The sequence below is a fragment of the Nelumbo lutea genome, chromosome 1 (genome assembly GCF_056320005.1).
Source record: "Nelumbo lutea isolate HS-2025 chromosome 1, American lotus-T2T, whole genome shotgun sequence".
NCBI lineage: Eukaryota > Viridiplantae > Streptophyta > Magnoliopsida > Proteales > Nelumbonaceae > Nelumbo > Nelumbo lutea.
The window spans coordinates 111,534,012-111,556,782 of record NC_142684.1 but is presented as its reverse complement, the minus strand read 5'-3'; the positions used below and the strand labels follow the sequence as shown (position 1 = coordinate 111,556,782).

Here is a 22,771-nt window from a genome sequence, read left to right as displayed (position 1 = left end):
GGGTGCTACCCACCTGGCCGCCAACCCCATTTTTCATGCACGTACAAAACATGTGAAGGTGGACTTCCATTTCCTGCGTGACCTTGTCTCCCAGAAGCAGCTTCAAAATCGGTATGTTCCAAAAGCAGACATCTTCACCAAACCTCTCTCCACAGCTCAGTTCACTAGTCTTCAAGACAAGCTTCTCATCACCCCATTCAGCTTGCGGGGGAATAATAACGTAGACGTCCATGGGCTCATGCATGGCCCATGCACGCCTACGTAAATCTCCAAGCCCATCAAGGAAACCTAACCATCTGGGTTCTTGTAGCTAACTAGGATAATCCTAATCCTATCTCAAGATAACAAACTGGGATAATCCTAATCCTATCTCCAGATAAGTGTTATCCTAGATAAACCTAAACTAACCCACATAAGCTTTATCTCTTGACTTCTCATCCTTGAATAGTCCCATTGTAACTCAATCTCTGTAACTATAAATAGGGTTGATTCGACCCTAGTACATACAAGTTAACCAACTCATTGCTCAATATCTCTATTATTTTATTTCTATTTTTTCTGTTTTAACTGTCTCTCCCTCTATTGGGACCCTATTAGTTAAACTGTGAAGATGCAACCAAGGCTCCCAAATTTCCCCAGCTTAGTCAAGCTCAGGCATGTAATCTGAATTGAAATTTTTTGCTAAGGAAAATCAATTTTCTTAAAGGTTTTAAGAATTTGGTATCTAATTGAAATTTTCTTTGACGATGAATAAAGCATGAAGGTCCACGGTATATAAATATTATAGTTAATAGTCTTGCATAATATGAATTTTGGTTAGGTTGATTGTAATTTGTAGTGTTTGATTTTGATGTACAACTTTTTGTATGTAAGACTATACATTTTGATGCTTCTTTAAGGATTGAAAATTTCTTTGGGTCAACATTTTGATTTAATGTTTTGATTCAGTCCAATCAATTTTCAGGTTGGATAAATATTCATGATACTTTGCATTAGCTTAAGATGCATGCCATTAGAGTCATCTTTTGATTTCTAATAGAACTTTACCAATTTCCAAGTTGGGTTCATGCCAAACTATAACAGTAATTTGCATTTGCATATCTTGATCCACCATTTAACTTGTCACACTTTAGACTGAGATTTGATGCAAAAAGCATCACAATGGCTACCAGCTTACTTAGAAGGACTCAACATCACTTCAGGATACTTCTTCCATCCAGGGCTATTGCAATAGAGGCAAATACCCAATTGCCTCAAGGAGGATTTTTATCCGTATCATCTTTCGCGTGTTGTATGAAGTGTTGCTGTATTTCATGGCCCAGTAATCTACAAAAATATTAGACCTGAGACCTCTACATGAATATTCATTCACTTGATCAATTAAGTCCATTTCTTTATGTCCCTCTCAATATTTCTGACTTATTTATACTTTAACATCGTTTGCTAAAAACACCTGTATCACCAAGCTTTTAAGTTCTCAAAAAGATTCACTTCAGATTCATTGTGAAAGAAATACCTTGAAAAGGCTACTTTAATTCACAAATCTTCAAGGCTATTGTCTAAAAAGTGGGAATACAGATAAACTAAAAATTGTAGGTCTATGGAGGTGGATTATCTATATACATGTCAATCAGAACAATGTTCATAAAGAAAAGATAGAAATATAAATGGAAATAATCCTAGTATTATATATGGAAGGAATTTTCAGAAACTACAGAGTTACACTCCCACATGTACAGATTCTCCTTAGAAGAAAATATTTTTGTCTTAGATGCACAAGGCTCCATTTGTTTTCGGTGTAATTTCATTTGCACTTAATGCAAATACACTGGAGTTCAAATAAAAAAGATTGCAAATTCTGATTTTTGCTTCAGATTTTACTATATTTTGCTTCAGTTTTTTATGTTAATTCTTTACAGTAACAAACAAAACAAAGTGATAATATAAATTAAAATGAATAACATTTGAAGAGTGAAGGATCATTAAACAACAAAAGATGTTAATGTCATTAGCAGGTTCAAAGGGATCCATCTATCTATGTATGAAGTTTTCATGTTGTTCTATAGAAATCTTGATCTAGTAATTGATTGTACTAATAAAACACTAAGAATTAAGAAAAAGAAAAAGTAAGAAAATGAAAGTTCTTTTTCCCCTATGAGTAGGGGTGGAAATTTTTCACCCAACCCACCGAATATCTAACCAGCCCAACCCGCCCATTTAAATGGATTGGATTGGGTTGGGTTGTAGATAACCATTAGGTTAACCATTACAGACATTAGTATTAATTCCTTAGCTTTTTTTTTATTTTCTTCATTTAAATTAGATAATTTATAATTAATGCATTAATTTCTATTAATTATTGACTAAATTTAGTTTTGTCTTGAATCAACACACTTCACCCAACATAAATCCAAATCAATTTGACCCAAGTCTAGACCATTTCAATGCAGTTTGACTTGATCCAACATATACTGATCTGGGCCGACTTGAATCCGAAATAGACCTCGGGCGGGATGGCTCAATACCGCTTACTTTGCCTGGTTTGGGTCGTTCAGTCAAACCATTATTCACACAGCCCAGCTTGACCCGGTACAAGCTGATCTGGGTCAACCCGAATCCAAAACGGGTGGGGTCCAAACCCTAAATCACCCCGCTTGCTTTGCCTGGTTTGGATCATTTAGTTCGGTTCTATCCGTACAACCCAACCTGAATCCATCCCGGTCCAATTTACTTCTTTTAACCTGCTTCAGGCCAATCGGTTCGGCCCCAAACCCATGCACTGACCTGATACAAACCGACCCAAGTCAATCCACCATTTGGCTTAATCGGTCCGGTCTGGTCCGACTAGATTGAACCAGTCTGGTCGGGGTCTGGCCCCGACCAAACTGAGCCAATCCGGTTGGGTTTGGTCCGACAGGACTGAACCGGTCCGGTCGGGTGTTGTCTAACTGGACTGAACCGGTTTGGGTGGGGTCTAGTTCGACCAGACTGATTCGGATCTAAATGGTTCAACCACTCTTGAACTTGATGTGATTACCTCGAAGACAATCCAATTATATAGTTCAAGTTGGTCTAACCGGTTTGAACCTATGTGGTTCGTCAAATCCAAAACCCAAACATAGCTTGTATAAAAATAACATGCATGTAAAGTGATTTGAGCATTCACCACTTGTGCGAATAGCAACTATTATTACTACTAAATTATAACTAACTTATTTGTTAAAAAAGAGTTAGTTTTTTTTTATTTTAAGTACATAAATATAAAATTATTGAGTTTGGGGGGATTGAATTGGGTTAAAGCGGGTTTGGATTGATCCCAACCCATTTGATTTTATATAACTGGATCATTAACAGCTTGGCAAGTTAAATGGATTGGGTTGAAACTCAAACCAAACCAAACCCAATCCAACCCGCCCAATTACCACCACTACCTACCTATGAGGTGATCCTTCAAAACATGGTAATTTGACATATCTTTTGAATCCCAATTGCCATAACTCTTTCCTGACTTCTCTCTATGGTTTGGGAACACAAGATGCATATGTGGGTTTTGGTCTTCTTGGACTATCTTAACTTTCCACCTGTCACATTCTTCTAGCATTTGAACCCAGACCTAAATTGGGAGACCCGTTAGGCTGAAAATCAGCTTGTACAGAATGTTAATAGCCAATTGCTGTTACTGCATTCAAAAAATGGAGATAAGTATGTAGAATGTCAAAATCAAATGGTTGATTGGTTGAAAGTCAATCAAATTAAACTGATATTTTTTATACATCCATGGCCTTACTTGGGACCCACTCGTTGGTTGGCTTTGATTGTTAATATTTTCAATTATCATTAATATTGTTACTCATTTTTAATTATTATTAATATTATTTTTATTAATTATTAATATCATTGGAAATTTAATGTTATTTTTTTATGTATTTTATTTAAGAAATAAATATTGTTTTTAATGATTAACAACATAGATCATCTCAAATGTTGTAGTTGAGATACATGGAATCAAAACACGGAGTATGGACTAAAATGCACCACACCTTGCAGAATGCCTACAGATGTGTGCGGTGTAATTCAACCCGTACATCTTTGTCCATGGTGCAGAACAACTACCCTGTTGGAGTGTGGTGTACTTCCATCCATGAAAATGCACCACCCAATTTTTCATCTAGGCTATAAAGCACCTCTAAATCAACATTTTTTAAAAAGTTTCCAAGTTTAGATTTAACGTAGAACTGAATTGATGTCAAATAATAGTTCAAATGGTTCAACCACCATGATCAACAACAATTCGAAAAATGCTGCGCAAATCAAAATTTTCATTGTAAAGAGTAAAGACAACTCAAACATTTTACAATTTTAGCCCGAAGAAATCTCTTTTCACTTTATCTCAAAACGAAGAGAACCTTAAATAATATAAAAGAAAACAGACGTAAAATAATCACTCCAGCATTGAAATCTTTCAACACTCAGAAATATGAAGGGCCAAGTTGTTGAATAATGTAAACTCAATTTTCAAATAAGAATCCTTGTAGCATTCAGCCCCATTCAGATTCCTGAGAAAGCATGGATCTGCTGATGTACTATCAGCCTCTAATCATTTGTACCCTGATTCTTAACATATATTATTAATTTAGATTATCACTGAAAGAAATTTATAGAAACAGTAGGACTTCATAGTATCTAATTTCTATTAGTTATTTATATTAACAAGTTTATCCCCCAAACCTTACCTTCTCTTGAGTTGGACACTCTCAAAGTTCTGATATTTAATGTTTTAAATAATCTCTATCCATCTATACACTTGTTACATAGCATACAACATACAAATAATATAAAGGAGTCCCTCAAAGTTCCCACCTCCATCGTTTTTATGTAAAAGGCTATTCTAGAGTTTCTTTTCTTAAACGTTGACAATAAAATTAAAGTGAGAGTCTGAGAGACCATCTCTTACACAGTTTCAGTTTGTACTTTTCTTTTTTCTGAACATTCCAACCAAGTGACCAACCCCACCATCCCGTACTCCCGTCATACCTCACACATCATCTCCCAAGTGTTCCCCCATCAGTGTTGTGGAGAGAATTATGCCCGCCAACAGAAAGTTGTGAAGAAAAATGAAGTATCTTCACAAAAAATGTTACAAGAAAATTTGTGAATTAATTATTTATAATAGAATCTTACACGTCTATCAAAATCTTAAAGCACACCTCCCCCTCCCCCAAATAAAACAATAATGCTGAACACTGAATCTGTAAAAACGCCTTAGTTGGAACTCATTGCTTCTATTCTCGAAGAAAAACTGTCCAGAAATCAGATACATGTTGTCCACATGGCTAAGAAGAAAAGAAAAAGAACAAATATTTTTCATATATTGGTTGCAAGCATCTAAGGATGTCAAAGTGTTAGTTGGATCCCTAGGATAAGTGCACTTTACCAAGGTCTGGAAGGTTAGTTGACCTTTCACCAGAACTTGAATCTCCAGCACAGTTGTTACTATTGTTAGCCACTGTTAAGTTATTATCAGGGGAGCATTCTTCAGAATCAACTCCTTTATCACAAGTGTTGTTCGCTTGCTCCTTATCAGAGTCATCAGAATCGGATCCTGAGTTGATGGTAATAAAACATGGGACCGTATTTGGAGTAGTTTCTGGGGCCGTAGGACTCCCTCTTGTCCAAAATGAGGGCATTCTCTTGTCATCTTCTCTCATCCTCTCGGCATAGTTGCTAATGTTGAAACCCAGCTGGCTATTTCCTCCAAAAGCAGTCTCAAGCTTGTCCATGTCGAAGAGGTCCTCCATTATCTTCTTGGAATTAAGGTCGTCAGAGTAAACAAACTTTACTTTCCTGTAAGTTTTGGGCTCTAAAAAGGGTTTCACCACCTGCAATGGCATGTAAGTTTAACCACACAAAGAGGTGCGCAAATAAGGATGCATGAATCTACTTGGATGAATGAGCTGTAAAAACAAGCTTAGCTTACTATCCTAGCAGAAGACATGGAACATGCATAGGAGTCAAAACCCACCTCTGGAATGATTTGGTTTGCACCTAAATCTCATGGATATTCATCAGACAACCACAGCTATCCAATCACTGGGATTTTTTCTAAATTATTTTGTGCATAATTTTCTTAGACTACACCAAAAATACAACTATGGATCAAGACAAAGTGCAGTGGTTATTTACTCGATGTTATAAGCCTCAGGCCACACAAAACCAGAAAGGCTGCTGGGTCACGGGATGGTTGGACTGCTGGTTCAACCCAATGACCCATGGCATCATATTTATAAAATATAAAAATACCATCCAGGCTATAACTGGTTTTGTCTTGGTTTTAATCAGGGTTCAAGTCTAGCTCAACTGTTATGGCCATATTTTTTTATTCATGTTTCACTTGCTTAATGTTTTTTATTGGTTATTTTGGTACAAAAGTCAAAAAAAGGAATTTTTCAAATGAACAGAATCTATAATAGATTATGATACATCTCTTATTGAAAACTAAAATAATGAAATCAGCAATAATTAAACATAAAATTATGGAATGAAAACTTATCATTGAGGTTAGGGCTTAAGACTTGAGACAAATGGATTATGGCAATATGTAGTAGGACTATAATACATATATACAGTAGCAATAATGAAGTCAGGTTCATGTTGGGTCGGATTGCCCAAGGGGTACCCTAACCTAATTCGAAGTGAAGTCAGGTTGACAAAATACAACACTAACCCTCACCAATGACCCAACCCAACCCAAAAAAGTTGGGTTGGATTCAGGCTAGCCCGGCCCAAGTTGCAGCCCTAATAATTACCATCTATAATTAGCGCAAATTCATGCATAGAGCATTATAATTTCATAACACTCAATACTTCTCAGTTTACTTAAATATTCAGGTTTTTAGGCATCAGGTATGTCAAAAACCTACTGCATAAAATTCAATGTCTTCTTTCCCCATTTTCACTGGATTACAAGCTTCATAGTTTTCTTTATAAAGAGAAAAAAATAAAGGAAAATGTTATTGAACAATAAACAAAAAAAAGGAAAGAGACAAGGCATACCGTCCAAAAGGATTCAAAAAACTTGGGTGGGTTGTACAGAATCGCCACACCAAGCCTTTCTGGGTAATGATCCTGTAAAACATGGGCTGTTTCCCGTGTTACCTTCACTGAAATATTTGACATATTGAAGCCCTGAAAATCAATGAGCCAAACCATCTGCTCCTGCTCTGGTGATAGATTTAAAATTGCATTCTCCATGCAATACACCAAGTACCTAATTTTTCCTTTCGTTGACTTTGTGTTCTGCATTTTAATATGATGCCAAGAACTTGTAAGAAAAAAGAATTTACATGGTCAAGCATCAATATTAAAAAGATATCCATTGGGAACTTGACAGAACAATGTAAAGTGCGTGATATTATGACAGATGGTTCCAGGTTCCACTTATGATTTGGCCTTAGAGCCCGTATTGCTGCATATCTTTTCATTCTTTTTTCTTTTTCCTTTTCCTTTTTCCTTTTATCTTTTTTTTGTGTATTGCTGCATATCACAAATAAAATGATAAACTTCCTTTATTCTCACATATAGAGCCATTGCTCTTAAATCTCACCACAGCCAAAACTACACCAATCTGTAACAACTAACAAGAAACTCCATTATATGAAATTCAGAGATGCCACACTATGTGGTGTTCAAATGCCAAATACATAATGAAAATTAGTTTACTGTTTCTCTTGTCGGAATGGGCATCAGCTCATTCCAAGTACATCCTTTCTATATTCCTGACTTGCATGGAGTGAAGAACCAAACTATTTTGGGAACACATCTCATAAATATGAACTGAAACTGCATGGATGTGAAACTTGTCTGACAATTAGCATCCATGTTGGACAGATTCCCCCTCCCCCATTGCAGATACAAACACACACACACACGCACACACACAAAAGAAAAAAAAAATACCTAAAGAAAGGATGGATAGTAAGATCAAACCTCACAACCAGGCCTCATGACAAGAACAGTTCGCCCATACTTATCAGCATAACCTGATCTGTATATTTTTCCTGTTTCAGCTTCATGGGCAACCTCTTCCTACATTGCAAAGAAAAAAGGAAACTATGTCCTGAAAACTGGCATATCTTGACAAAGAATATTCCAATTCCAAAAACAGAATGGTAAAATTATTTGCAAATGACCATGAAGCCAGATAAACAGCCAATATCTCAATTCCCAGAAAAATGAAGACTTTTATCTTGTGAATCAGACCAAAGCCATCTAGCTCAGAAAGGTTATATTTGCTTTGACAGTAAATGCTTTACAAACTAATACTAACAGAAAAAGATAAAGAAATAAAAGGTGGCAAACCCAGCGGATTTCTTCTGGCTTATACTCAAGCCTCCATTTCAATGTCTCTTTTAGCATTTTAGTTGCCTTCTTGACGTTCCAGTTTCGTGCCCGCAAATATCTTGCAATTGATGCATCAGAACAGTAAATGGACAACTTCTCAGGCAATGGCCCTATCATACGTCTCACTTCATTAATCTGCAAAAAGGTGTAACATCCTCTAAATTTTGTTAAGAAAAGAGGCCAAGAACACCTTATTACTTGTCCCAAGAATTTGAATTTTAAACTCAATTTGGTTATCCTGAAAATCAATGCATATGAATAACACGAGTAGTAATTTACAGGCTAAAGGAATACTGTTCATAACCAGGAGTACCTTCGCCTGCTGCTCTTCATACTTTGGCAGTTTGTCAAGGCCATTTGAAGTAGACTTCTTCAGAACAGTGGTCATAATCTTCAAAGATGTCTTCCTGGAAATCCACATTTGAAAAGTGTAAGTATTCCACCTTTTCTTTATATTTGGGTCATGGGTATAGAACTAAGATTGTCAAAATTGGTTCAGTCATACAGCACAAATTGCTCAAGAGATTAATAGTCAAAAAGTAAGCTTCTGTAAAGACAAAAGAATCCTACTGTTTTTTGTCTTTCACAAGGACTTGTCCCATTTATGAAAATTGGGTTTTCCTATATTTCTACTCGATGAATATTGATTTAATATCTCTGTCTAAAATAATATCAAGTCCAGAATTCCTTTTCTATAGGCAAGTTTAGAACTTCTTTAGTTATCTTCTTGCTACAAAGTTTAGCTCCAACTAATTATCCATAGAACCTCTTAAATCTAACCTAAACCATTCACTGAATGCAAACATTTAAGTAACCTCATAAATCACCATTTTCACAAAAGACAGCAGTGTGCCCATTAGGACACTCAGCAATATCACTTCAAATCAAACTATTTTTTTTTATTTTTAATGTCATCATTGTTTAAGAGGCCTAAAATCAAACTAAGGGCCTGTTCATTTCCTCTTAACTCTTATCTCTTAAGAGGAATCTTTTAACTTTAAGAGAAAAATGGTTGTTCATTTCCTCTTATCTCTTATCTCTTAAAGTGCAATCATACAACTTTTTATTTTCCAATGATACACCCTAAAAAGACAAACAAAAACTCTCATATATGGGTCAAAATGGATATTTGATAATTTTCAGAATTCAGAATTCAGAATTCAGAATCTGCATTAAGAGTTCAGAGGAAAGAAAAGTTCACCAATACCAATATACCTCTTAATGTAATTACTGCACTTTCAGATGTCAGACTTCAGAGCAAATGAACAGGCCCTAAAACTATTCTCTAAAAATAAGAAATTCTAATATCATCATTCAACAATTTGACAAAATGATGGTAAAAGTCCCACCAGGACACCACTAGTAACAAAGCCTTGACACAGTCATGATATCATTGAATTTAAAAGAGAAAATTCAAGAATGTGCCTTCTCCCACTGAGAAAAAGGAAGGTTAAGAGTAGAGGCACAATGAAAAGAATGCTTCATGCTTCTAAATGGGACATAACAACCATCATCATCTAAGCCTTGTCCCAACTATAGGGGGTCAACTACAAGAGTCCCTTTCTGACATGTTACATTCACATGAGATATAAACAAATTGTAAAACAGACAATGGTGAAAACTCATGCAGGAAGGATGTTTCACTTTCCAAAATTTCACCATGATAAAGGCTGTTACATTCACATGTTGGGCATGAAGCAAACAACTTAATCCTTTGACAGTTCCTTTTAGAAAATGCCATTTGTTTTCAATTCTTATTAGATGTAAATCATGTAATTCTGTTAATCTAATATAAGTAGTAGGCTTTCCAGAATGTTTACTTATGTTCCCTTGTTGAATACCATAACCCCCACTCTTTCAGACACATGGTTTATGTCCTAGCTAAGCCAAACTATCCATTAGATGTACCACCCTCTAGGTGGGCATCCATTTGGTTCTTAATCAATACCAGCTCTACATCTGACCATATAGGCATCTATAAGACTCCTCACAGACCTTGTCCATTGAAGTTTCAAAATTGTTATTATCTGTGATACCCAGATACCTGTAAATAGGTGCCATATTGTTTCAGATACTTCAATTATTAGCAACTTTCATATCCAACACACCTTCTCTAGCTATTTCCCTGCTTCCCTGATGTATCTCAGTAAAATAGGTTAACATGTGCCCCAGTCAGATCCTCTCAAGATATGCTACTTTTTGGTCATATATTTTTTAAGAGCTTACTTGGTGTACAAGTTAGATTAATAAATTAGGACTTCTCACTATTTTTTTTTTTGGTGTGTGTGGTTGCTAAAGTAATGAAGATTTGTCACCTTTGGTTCTAAAAGCATTCATTTCAGGAGGCTTATTTTATGGTTGGTGAGGTGCCAATCCCAAGATTGGAGCATGCTGTTGACTCCACTTATTTACCTCATCTCTACAAGCTTGTGCACATGAAGCCAGAGTCACACAGCATTGACCCCCTACCCAGAGGCCATGATCGTTGGATATTCATGATGAACTATCAATACCAATTTGTTTGTTGATCCCAAAGCACACTGCTTTAAAGATGCATCTCGCATGGCAATTGAAACTTGAAAATATCATTTCAACTAGTAATGACATTTAGCTTTAAAAACTAGATATTAAACCATGATATAAGTATTAGTGAAATACCCGTACCTGTATCCATGTCCTAGATTTTAGGAAATTGATAGTTGTATTCTTGTCTTCTTTATCCATGTCCATTTTTGTAGTTTTATCCAGGAGCTATAGGTCCTTAATATTGGGATCTTTTATCATTAGCAACATAAAACTTTATTGATCTAGTATAATGAAACACACCAGTAATCCCTGACATAGAGAAGTATGGTTATGTCAATCAACAAAACAGCCATTGGCTGACTAATTCCTGCCTACAACATAGAGTTACTGTGTTCATCATCATCATCATCCAAGCCTTATCTATATGGGATTGGCTACATGAATCCTGTTTCACCTGACGGTTCTGTTTATTGCCATATGCATTGTTAAATTATTTCCGCTTAAATCATTGCTCACTACTTCTACCCATGTACTCTTTGGTCTACCCCTTGTCCTTCTAACCCCTTCAACTTGTAACAAATCACTTATTCTTACAAAAGTTGTTGATAGGGGTGTCAATTGGACCAGATTTGGTCCAATCTGATCCAGTCCAATGAGTCCAGTACAGATGGACCGATCATTGCTTACTACTTCTACCCATGTACTCTTTGGTCTACCCTTTGTCCTTCTAACCCCTTCAACTTGTAACAAATCACTTATTCTTACAAAAGTTGTTGATAGGGGTGTCAATTGGACCAGATTTGGTCCAATCTGATCCAGTCCAATGAGTCCAGTACAGATGGACCGGGTCCAATCCAATCTGATGAATACTCTTGACCATTTTGGATCAGTCCAATTCAATGTCTAGACCACCCAATCTGTTCAAATTGGTCTTAATTTAGAATGGTTCTAACCCAAACTTGGTCCATTGACACATGTATTCTTATCTTCTATTAACAAAATGGATATTGGTTCAATCTGACCCAATTCAATATAAATCCATTACGGATGGACCAGGTCCAATTCAATCCAATAAATACTTTGGACCATTAAGTATGGACTGGTCCAATTCAATGTCTTATTGGTCCATCCATTCCGTCCAAATCAAAATCAATTTGGACAGGGAGTAGAAAAGTTTGGATAACCTGTTTTGATATAAAAAACTGTAAAAGAAAGAAGAAAAGAAAGAGAAGTAAAGGTTTCAGCTGAGAAAGAAAGAAAAGGGAGATAGAAGAGAATGGGAGAAGCTCAGAATTAGGTCTGATCGCCCCTTTCATTAGATTATATACTCATAAATAAAAGGGAGTACAAAGACAAGTATGCCTTGGTAAGTCAACTACTTGTGAGAACTTAAAAACACTCTTAACTTTAAATATAAACTAATGGGCCTAAGGCCCAATAACTCCCTAACTATGCTATGTAAATAAACAAACATGTTATATCAGCCCAAAACTCAACACTCCCCCTCAAGTTGGGAATAAATGTCACAAGTAGAAAAATGTTGAAATAAAAAATCTGTAAAAGAAGAGAAGAAAGGAGGAAAGGAGGAAAGGAAGAGAAGAGATTTGAGAGAGAAAAGAGAGCAATAATGCTGGCAGCCCTCTTCACTATTATTTATAGTCTAAAATAATGAGTACAAAGACCAATATGCCCTTATAGGGCAGCTAACACAAAACAATTAAAATAACTACTCAAAAAGGACACAACAAGAGTGTTGTGGTCCCCACTCCTAATCTAAATGATAAATAATTAAAAACTACCACTATAGACTACACAATTTGTCTAAAACCTCAACATCACATGTTCCCAACTTGTGTAAATCATGCTCCAACTGTTTCTTGCAACTCCTTTTGTAAGAACATCAGCAAGATGCAAGTCAGATGCAACATATGGGCAAGCAAACTTCTCCGGATGTCACCCTTTCCCTTATAAAGTGTCTATCCACTTCTATATGCTTCATCCTATCATGTTGAGTTGGGTTGTGGGCAATGTTAATAGATGCCTGATTGTCACAATATAGCATCATAGGTTCTTTGGCCTCAACTCCACTCTCCCCTAACAAAGAACGGATCCTGAGGAGCTTTGAAACACCATGTGCCATGGCTCTGTATTCAGCTTTTGCACTTGACCTTGCCACAACTATTTGTTTCTTACTCTTCCATGAAACTAAATTACCTCCAACAAGAGTACAAATTCCCAATGTAGATCTCTTGTCATCTAGACACCCTGCCCAATTAGCATCTGTGTAAGCCTCTAACTTCAATTGTTCATAGTCAACAAACAATAGCCTCCCAATGTTGAACTTGTAGGGCATGCATCTATTGACTCACCACACTCACTGCATAAGAGATGTCTGGTGGTGTCATACATAAGTATAGCAACCGCCCCACTAACCTCTGATATCTTCCAACATCCTTCACTAGCTTACCCTCTAAAGCATTTATCCTATGGTTCTGATCAATAGATGTATCAATTGCCTTTGCCCCAAGCTTCCGTGTCTCTTGTAGTAGATCTAGAACATACTTCCTTTGTAAGATGAAGATCCCATATTTGGACCTTGCCACTTCAATGCCCAGAAAGTACTTTAGCTCTCCAAGATCCTTAATCTCAAACTCTTTGTGCAGATTCTTCTTCAAGGTATCAATCTCACTTAAATCATTTCTTGTAACTACAATGTCATCCACATATACCATCAAAACTGACACCAGTGAACCCCTCCTCTTTACAAAAAGAGTATGATCGGATTGAGTATGAGTATAGCCAAATACAATCAATGCACTTTTAAACCTGTTAAACTAAGCTCTGGGTGATTACTTTAAACCATATAGGGACTTCTTTAACCTGCATGTCTTTCCTTTTTCCACATTATTGTAGAAGCCAATTTGAAGGTGCATATACACTTCCTCTTGCAAGTCCCCATTGAGAAAGGCATTCTTTACATCAAGTTGGAAGAGTAGCCAAAGGTATGTAGCTACTAATGATAGAAGAATCCGAACTGAACTCATATTTTCCACTGGTGCAAAAGTTTCCAAGTAATCTATGCTATAAGTCTAAGTATACCCTTTTGCAACCAGCCTCGCCTTGTACCTTTCTATACTCCTATCATCCTTGTACTTCATTGTATAAACCCATCTGCATCCAATAGTCTCCTTGCCATCGAGCAAATCCACAATCTCCCATGTCTGATTTTTAATCAATGATTTCATTTCCTCCTGCATAGTTGTCTTCCACTCAAGTTTGGAGAGAGCCTCACTAACACTCCTACGTATAGACACAGAGCCAAGAGAAGAAAGGAAGGTCTGGTAGGAAGGGGATAATCCACCGTAGGAAAGATAGTGTGAGATGCAATGAGCAGTACACCTCCTCTTCCCTTTTCTAAGGGCAATAGGGAGATCAAGGTCATCTGAAATGGTGTTAGGAGCAGGGGTAGTAGCATCAATAGGAACTAAACCATCAGGGGGAACAAGAGGCATACCTGGGACTATCTCAATCGAACCTGGAATCTCCGATGAGCCGATAGGGAGTGACGTGGATTCCTCTACTACAGAATCAACCTCCCTATGTTGTCGTAGGCGTTGTCGTGTAAAACACTGAGAGACAAGACGCAATGGAGGTGGCGAAGTAGGTGAGATAAGCAAATCAAACACTAGAATAGACAAAGGAGCTGGAATAGGAAGTGGTATAGATTGCTCACTCCCTTCAAAAAAACACTCCCCCTGAAAAAAAACCCCCGAGAAAAAAGGTGTGGAATCAAAAAAATGTGACATCCATAGTAACATACCAACTCCCAGATACTGGATCATAACAATACCCCTTCCAATTTCCTGCATACCCAAAGAAGACACACTTCTTCGTCTTAAGATCCAGCTTTGAGTAGTGAGGACCAAGAACATGAACAAAGCATACACATCCAAACACCCTTAGAGGAATATGGAATGTCTCCCCCTCAAGAAAAAGAAGGTTGAACAGAGTACTATATCCAAGAACACGAGAAGGCACCTGATTAATGAAGAACACTGTTGTAAGAATTGCATCACCCCAAAAATGAATTGGAACTATAGAGTTCAACATCCTACTTCTTGCTACTTCCACAATATGTCTATTCTTCCTTTCTGCTACACCATTTTGTTGTGGAGTGTATGTACAACTGCTCTTATGGATAACTCCATGCTCCAATAGGTATGATGCCAGGTTTTTTTCAAAGTAATCACTAGCATTGTCTGATCTAAACACTTTCACTCATACCCCAAACTGTGTCAGCACCATCTGATGGAATTGTTGAACCAAAGACAGTACCTCATCACAGGTTCTCATCAAATATATCCAAGAGTACCAAGAATAATCATCTATAAATAGAAGAAAATACAGATAGCCACCCATAGAAGAAACATGGTATGGCCCCCACACATCAGTATGAACAATATCAAAAACAGAAAAACATCTTTTATTACTTACTTTAAAGGAATGTCTACAATGCTTTCCACGTTGACAGCCCTCACACTCCAAACTAGACAAACTGACAAACTCAAACAATTTGGAAAACAAAAAATGCAAAGAAGCAAAAGACAAATGTCCTAACCGATTATACCAAAGCATAATCTGACCCACTAGCTTTGACACAACTCCTACTGACATGATGACTCTTATGACTAGGAAGCACATCAAAAAGATATATTCCATTCACCTCACGACCACTCCCAATCATCCTATTTGATTCCAAATCCTACAAAACACAATGACCAAGAGAAAAAATCACAGAACTACTAACAGATAAAAGATCAGTGCTCAGTCTAGGAACATTAAGGACAAAAGGTAGGGTAATGGTATCAGTTATCTTGACAAACCCTTTCCCAGGAATGGGAACATGTGGTCCATCAATTGTGGAAACTCTATCTCTACTAGAGCAGAAGTGGTATGAGGTGAAAATGGTAGAAATGTTGGTCATATGTTCTAAGGCTCCTGAGTCTATAATCTAGAGAGGTCCCCCCTTACCTGTAGTGGATACATAATTTGCAGTGGCATGTGAACTACTTGTGAGTGGAAATGAGGTAGAATGACTACCTCTTGATCCTCTTCCACCTTGTTGTCCACCTGATAATGAGTTGGAACTGGTTGTATCCTTCTGATTCATAAACTACCCATATCTCTCCAATTCGGCCCTCACTGTAGTTGTTGCAACAGACTCTAGAGAGGCTGTAGTAGGTGGCCCTGATAAATCACTAGTCATTGCCATATTCACATTTCCCTTCTTATTTCTGAGTTGGCTCGGTACAAGGTGTGGGTAAAGCTTCCAACAGGCATCTATGGTATGTTTGGGTTTCTTATAGTAGTCACAGATCGAATCCCTTTTGTCCTCATTTCTCAATTCATTTCCACCCTTGTCCCCATTCAGCTTAGGCTTCGCTATGCTAACCATAGCTGGCTGCTCAAGGCCTAGGTTCTTCATCATCACATTTCTCCTACACTCCTCTCCATACACAAAGGCATATGCCTAAGAGAGAGTTATACTGTCTCGGGAAAGAATACATTACCATGCAATATCATACTCAGGGTTAAGTCAAGCTAAAAACTCAAAAACCCTATTCTTCTCTACCATCTTCTGATAAGTTATTGCATCTTTTCTACTTTCCCAAACCATAGTCTCCAAATGATCTATCTCCTGCCATAAGGTTTTGAGGGCTGAAAAATAAATAGCAACAGACTTATCTCTCTGCCTAGTAGTAATCACATGGTTTCTCAACTAATAGGCTCTAGCAGCGTTCTCATTTTGTGAATAGGTTTCCACTACTCCATCCCAAATCTCCTTAGTTGTGTTAGGCCATAAAAAGTTCTAAATTATATTGGGCAACATGGAATTACACAGCCTAGTCATCACCATGTAGTTCTCTTGTACCCATCGGGAATTGTTAGTTTCAGGTTTCTTTTCCTCACCAGTGACATACCCCAATTTCCCACGAGCACCAATGGCCATCATTGCAGATTATGACCATTCTAAGTAGTTTGTACCATCCAACTTGACTATAGTGATTCCGGTCCTAAAGAGGTCTCCAACACCTCCTCCCCCAAATCCCATTTCTCCTATAAATTTGTTTTCAACTCCACAGCCTTCCATAACTCCCAGAGTAGATTAGGAAATCAATTTGAGATGAAAAGAAAGGTATTTATCTCCTTTGGAAACCTAAAACACCCTCCCTCCAATGATTCCATTTTCCGTGAGAGTGGAAGAAGAGAGAGAAGAGGTTGTCATACCCTCCAGAGACCTCCAAAAAGGTTGGGACTTGAAACACCCCCTTCGAAAAACCTCAAGGAACCCTAGAAAACTAGAGCACCACTTCCTAGGTCAAAATTGAAATTCCTACTAAAATAGAACTCTCCCCCTTTCTTTAGTTCTTCCTGATTTTAGTGTAAAACCCTAGACCAGCTACAAGAGATTGCAATTCCACCAAAAAATCCAAAAACTAGGCTTACCTGAAGTCTTCGATTAGCCCTTTACCTTATCATGCAGTCAGCCGATCTAGGGCTGCATGATGGAGCAGCTCAATAAATCTTTAAACTTGCTCTGATATCAAGTAGAAAAGTTTGGACAACCTGTTTTGATATAAAAACTATAAAATAAAGAAGAAAAGAAAGAGAAGAAAAGGTTTCAGCTGAGAAAGAGAGAGAAGAGAGATAGAAGAGAATGGGAGAAACTCAGAATTAGATCTAGTCGCCCCTTTCATTAGATTATATACTCATAAATAAAAGAGAGTACAAAGACAAGTATGCCCTTAGTAAGTCGGCTACTTGTGAGAACTTAAAAACACTCTTAACTTAAAACATAAACTAATGGGCCTAAGGCCCAATAACTCCCTAACTATGCTATGCAAATAAGAAACATGTTATATCAGCCCAAAACTCAACAAGGTCCAACCCAAAACCAGGTCCATTGACACCCCTAGTTGTTGATGGTCTTCTATGCACATGACCAAACCATCTTAGTCTATTTTCTCTCATTTTATCACCTATTGTAGTTAAGTCCCTACTTATGACTTTCTTTATGATCCTATCCTTTCTATTTTTCCTGCTCATCCATATTAACATGCAAATATGTTCATGACAATTCAGCAAAAGTTTTAGTGTCGGCTGCCAACCTGACGTAACCCTCCTTTATCCGGGATTGGGGCTGGTGGTGTAAGACATGCTCACACTGGCAGAGTTGTAGAGTTACCTTGATGGCATTACAAATTAGTATCACACCCCGCCCCAACATTCCTCAATAATTAAGTTACAGAGTTACCTTGATGGCATTACAAATTAGTATCACACCCCAGCCCCAACATTCCCCAGTTATTAAAATAAGGTTGAGTTGGTTAGGAAAGAGATGCAAGAGAATACAAAAAATTGAAGAGAGAAACAGAGAATAACTAGAAGGTGATTTAACAATGCCTTGCTACAGGCTTGCAACAAGTACCAATCCTCATAGTGCAACAAGTTCCCCTCCACTTGTATAGCTCAATTTTCCCTCACCATTACATATCCAGCCAAAACCAACAACCTTGTAGGGATTATTTGGCATTTAGGGATCCTTCATGCCAAATGACAAGACATTTTAATTGGCCCTGACCAGGTGACTCATGATAGCAAGCATTCTACCCAGTTTAAGAAATGTGGGGATCATCACCTACTACAGCTACCATTATCTTGTCCAACCATATGTAAAGTTCATGTGCCCATTGACCAGTCTTGGCAAATATTCCAACACCTCCTCTAAACCTCTTTTTTAACTCCTGTAATCAGCACTAAAGTGCTACATGTACATATTCCATATTAGTTATTGAAACAACCCAATAACACATTTACACAAATAGGATTCAGAAGCAACTCTGGACTTGCATAACCATTTTAGGAAAGAGGCCTATAAGTCTATATACTCTGTTTAATTATGCAGGGATCTTTAGAATAACTGTTTGAGCATAAACATCTTCACACCATTATCTCTCTTTGCACAAGGCAGTTATTGAGAATTTCTACCTAATCTGTTTGGTCCTAGAAAAAATAAATGTAGAGATTCCAAAATTCACTCCACTAATGAAGCTAATTAGAGGTTGTCAATGAAACAAACCCTTTAAGACATCCTTATTGTCCAGTATAAAATTATCAGGCAAAGAACCAACTGATGGTGGCTCAGCTCTGGCTAGTTGTAGCAGAGAGTTGGGATCAAATCTTGTTACCACCAGTGCTTGGGGGATATGGGTATGGGGGACGGGCTACCATAAAGCAACAAAAAAAAGGAATCAGGCAAAAAGCATGTTGGGAAAACTTATCTCACCTTAATATCAACAATAAATTATCCATAGCCATAGGACATCACCACTGATTCATCAAGTGTTTTAAACTACTGAACATCACAATTAGATTTATTTGTGCCAACATGGGTAGGGCATTGTCCCTTAATTTTACAATCATAATCATCTCTTCAAAATAGAGCAGAATGAGGAAACAGGATTCATGTAGTCGACCCATATAGTTGGAATAAGGCTTAGATGATGAATAACGGTCTTTGAAAAATAGAAGTCCTTGACAATTTTTCTAAGGATAACCAAATACAATTTCTGTCTAATGTACCAAAGAAAACCCCTGATCGATAACCAAACCAAATTGCGTTTGCTCTCTAAAATCTATAAAAACGGTAACCAAATTATAGATAGAACAACAGATTTTCCCCAAGGGGATTTAAAAATTTTTATAGTGAATCCACTACTATATTCTTGATTATAACCGCAATAAACCTCGAAACCATCAAAGGTTAAAAGAGTTAGAAGTGAGTTTCAAACACATTAAATTAACTGGGGAACTAATTAGCAGCACTAAGTCAGTGGCGATTTGGGACTGGGGCAATTGACAAACATCCTTTTATCAGTCACAGCTTTGAGTACTCAAATGTTTTATGACGAATGGTGAATGAACTTCAGAAGGTTTTACAAGAGATTTTACAAATACAATTTTAATATGTTAGACAAACAAAACCAAAAGTCAGAAATACGACCAGTGCGCATAACATCCAACTCCTTGTAACAACTTCTAACAGAAACAGTATACCTGTTATGGATTAACTAAACGTTCCCCTCCCCCGCTACTTCCCGGCTCCTGAATAATCTCAACTGTCAAGAGAAACCGAAATCTGGTCAACCATTAAAAGGTCTTGCGGGAAATACCGATCTTACAGATGGATTTGCAAAGAAGACAACTGGGTCGGTTGAAAAATCAACGAGAGCAGAGGAAGGAGAGAGGACGCGATGGATAATGTGTATGACGTCTGGACCAAGTATTTTAAAAATTCTTTTAAATCCCAGTGGCCCTTGTACTCCCCTTTCTTCGTGGTAAATTTTGTATTTCTAGATGATGGTCAAAACTCGAAAGAACGAAGGATTGGATATTCACGACTAATAAGTCATAAGAGCAAAGGGGGAAAAGGTTGAAATTTTCATTTCCATGCCGACAGATGTAATTTTGGTGGGTTTTCTGTTTTCTTTTTTGCTGTAATCTTCCCCTCTTTTTTAACTTTTCTGTAAATCTATTTTTTTCTATTTCAACTTTCCTGTAATATTTCATTACTTGCTGAGTTGCTTATGTGGGTAGACGTGAGCATAATTTGTCTGGGCAGGGATCTGGAGTCTGGCAAGTGGCAACTCGACTGTAAGGCAATTTTTACCATTTTTGTTTTCTTTTTCTTACGTTTTCTTACAAACCAAACAACGTTTTCTTTCAAACCAAACACAGTATAAATGGATCCGCAATAATCTGCCGAAAGTCATCGATACACATGGTAATTGACCCAGTTCTAAAATGCTCCGAATAGCTGTTTTTGGGTAAACTGAGTTGTTCATACTGTTGTGATTGGTTCTAATTTTCTAGAGGCAAAGCAAAATAATAGAAAAAGGCACACATGATGGAAATGGAGAGGAATTTGGCACGTGAAACACTTGTGTATGTGCAAGCAACCAAACAAAATAAGGGTCTGGATGTAATAGACACATAAGATTGAGTGAGAATGTAATAGCTGTGTAAAACATGTCTCAGTTAATGTGTCTTTCATTCAAACGGTTTTTGTTCCATTAAACAAAAATTATCATTATCCATTATTTTATTATCTTTGTCAAAATAATTAAAAATAAAAAACAATGAAAATAGAAAATGTAAATGAATCTCAACTCCTAACATGTTTAGGTTTTCCTTTTTCATTGTTTTTATTTTTAATTATTTTGATAAGAATAATAAAATAATGGATAATTTATGTTTAATGAAATAAAAACATTTGGATAAAAGATACATTAATTGAGGCATATATCACAGACTTATTACGTGTTCACTCATTGTATTTACCTAATGTGCCTACTACATCCGGGCCCACAAAATAAATTAGAAAAAAACGGGTTTTATGGTGGAAATAGTGAATAGTAATGTGTAATAGTAAAATAGATTATGATATGAAAGATGGATCCAAAGTCTCAACCAATCCAACAGAGAAAGCCATGTGCAATTAATAATATTGAACGGAAGAAATAGCTTTAACTGAATTTAATTTCTCATGACATGATGGTTGATGGTTTTTTGGTCATCAAACAACTTCAAATCATGTTCTGTTTGGAGGCAATCGACCATCTGAATTTGTTTATGGGGAAGATTTCAGATTCTACATGCACTTGATACACAAATTTAATAAGAAAAAAAAATTGAACCCCCCTCCCCCCTTCCCTAGTGAATGAACATGTGGGATCAGAAAAGAAGTTTGGTAAACATTCTAAAAAAAAAAAAAAACTATAGTTTGAGGACTATAAAAGATTTCAAGAAAAAGCTATAAGATATTATTCAAGGATTGTTTGATTGTTTTGTAATGCTTAAAATATTATGAGATATAATAAGTGAAATAAATGATGCAAATATGGATACAAAGGTTGGAACCAACTTTGAGTGCAAAAGTTGCTTCTATTTTTACGAGTCAAAACTTTGATTTCATTTTAAATACAAAAATAGTCCGAAAAAACAAATTTGCTTTTATTTTCAGTACAAAAACATATTCCTACCAAATACCTTAAAAAAACTCAACCGAAATGCAAATTCCACTTAATTCTTCATTTGCGTTCTTACCCAGTACACTCTCAAGCTGCCAAATGCATAAATTAAGATTGGGAGCCACCACTATGGAGGTCCTGCTCTAGACAATCAGAAGAAATTTAGATTTCTACCTAATAGTCAACTACAATCATATACAAAATATTATATTATAAATTATAAGTCATCTTATACTATTTATATATAATGTATCTTCTATGATATATATCAAGCGGATATTTGCCTTGGGTTGCATGCATATATAAAATAATTGGGGAGAAGATATATTTAGCAAAGTAATCTCTTAAAACAACATATTATTATTGTCAATACTTATGTGGCGTTTGACAATAATTTTCAGACTTCTGAAGTATGAAAATGTTACTTTTTAGATGCTATTTATGTTGGGTTGAGTAAATTCAGATTTGAAATGTATTTTTAAATCTGAATTTGTAAGAGCTAGGCCAATGACTTAATGCGTTCTGACGTTTTTCAGACCGTGTGAAAAAACAAAAATGCCCATCCTCGATTTCCCTCACCCTCACCCTCTCTCTCCGTTGTTTTCCAACCATCGCCCTTGCAACTCTCAACAACAATGTTTCTGACCCTCTCCCTCTCTCTCCCCTGTATTCTCGCCACCGCCACTACAAAGAGTTGTAGCGACGTTTGATTTCCCACAAACTCTCCCCCCCCTTGTCTTCCTGTCATCGTCGTT

General features: G+C 36.8%; 1 protein-coding gene across 1 annotated transcript; it reads right to left on the bottom strand.

Annotated features, from left to right (window-relative positions):
• Positions 1-5,250: 5,250 nt before the first annotated feature.
• Positions 5,251-20,624, bottom strand: LOC148876813 (uncharacterized). The gene is made up of 6 exons (XM_088972206.1): positions 20,044-20,624; positions 8,714-8,807; positions 8,359-8,535; positions 7,987-8,085; positions 7,054-7,296; positions 5,251-5,879 (listed from the first exon to the last, which is right to left on the bottom strand). Exons 2-6 carry the CDS (start codon positions 8,786-8,788, stop codon positions 5,415-5,417), a joined length of 1,059 nt encoding a protein of 352 aa, XP_088828332.1. The 5' UTR covers positions 8,789-8,807; positions 20,044-20,624; the 3' UTR covers positions 5,251-5,414.
• Between the last annotated feature and the right edge of the window lie 2,147 nt (positions 20,625-22,771).

Excerpts from the sequence above, each read along its gene's own strand:
- LOC148876813 (XM_088972206.1), bottom strand. The coding sequence starts at position 8,788 with ATGACCACTGTTCTGAAGAAGTCTACTTCAAATGGCCTTGACAAACTG. Across the intron at positions 8,536-8,713 it reads ATGAAGAGCAGCAGGCGAAG|ATTAATGAAGTGAGACGTAT; the intron begins GTACTCCTGGTT and ends ACCTTTTTGCAG. Across the intron at positions 5,880-7,053 it reads TTTTTGAATCCTTTTGGACG|GTGGTGAAACCCTTTTTAGA; the intron begins GTATGCCTTGTC and ends ATGCCATTGCAG.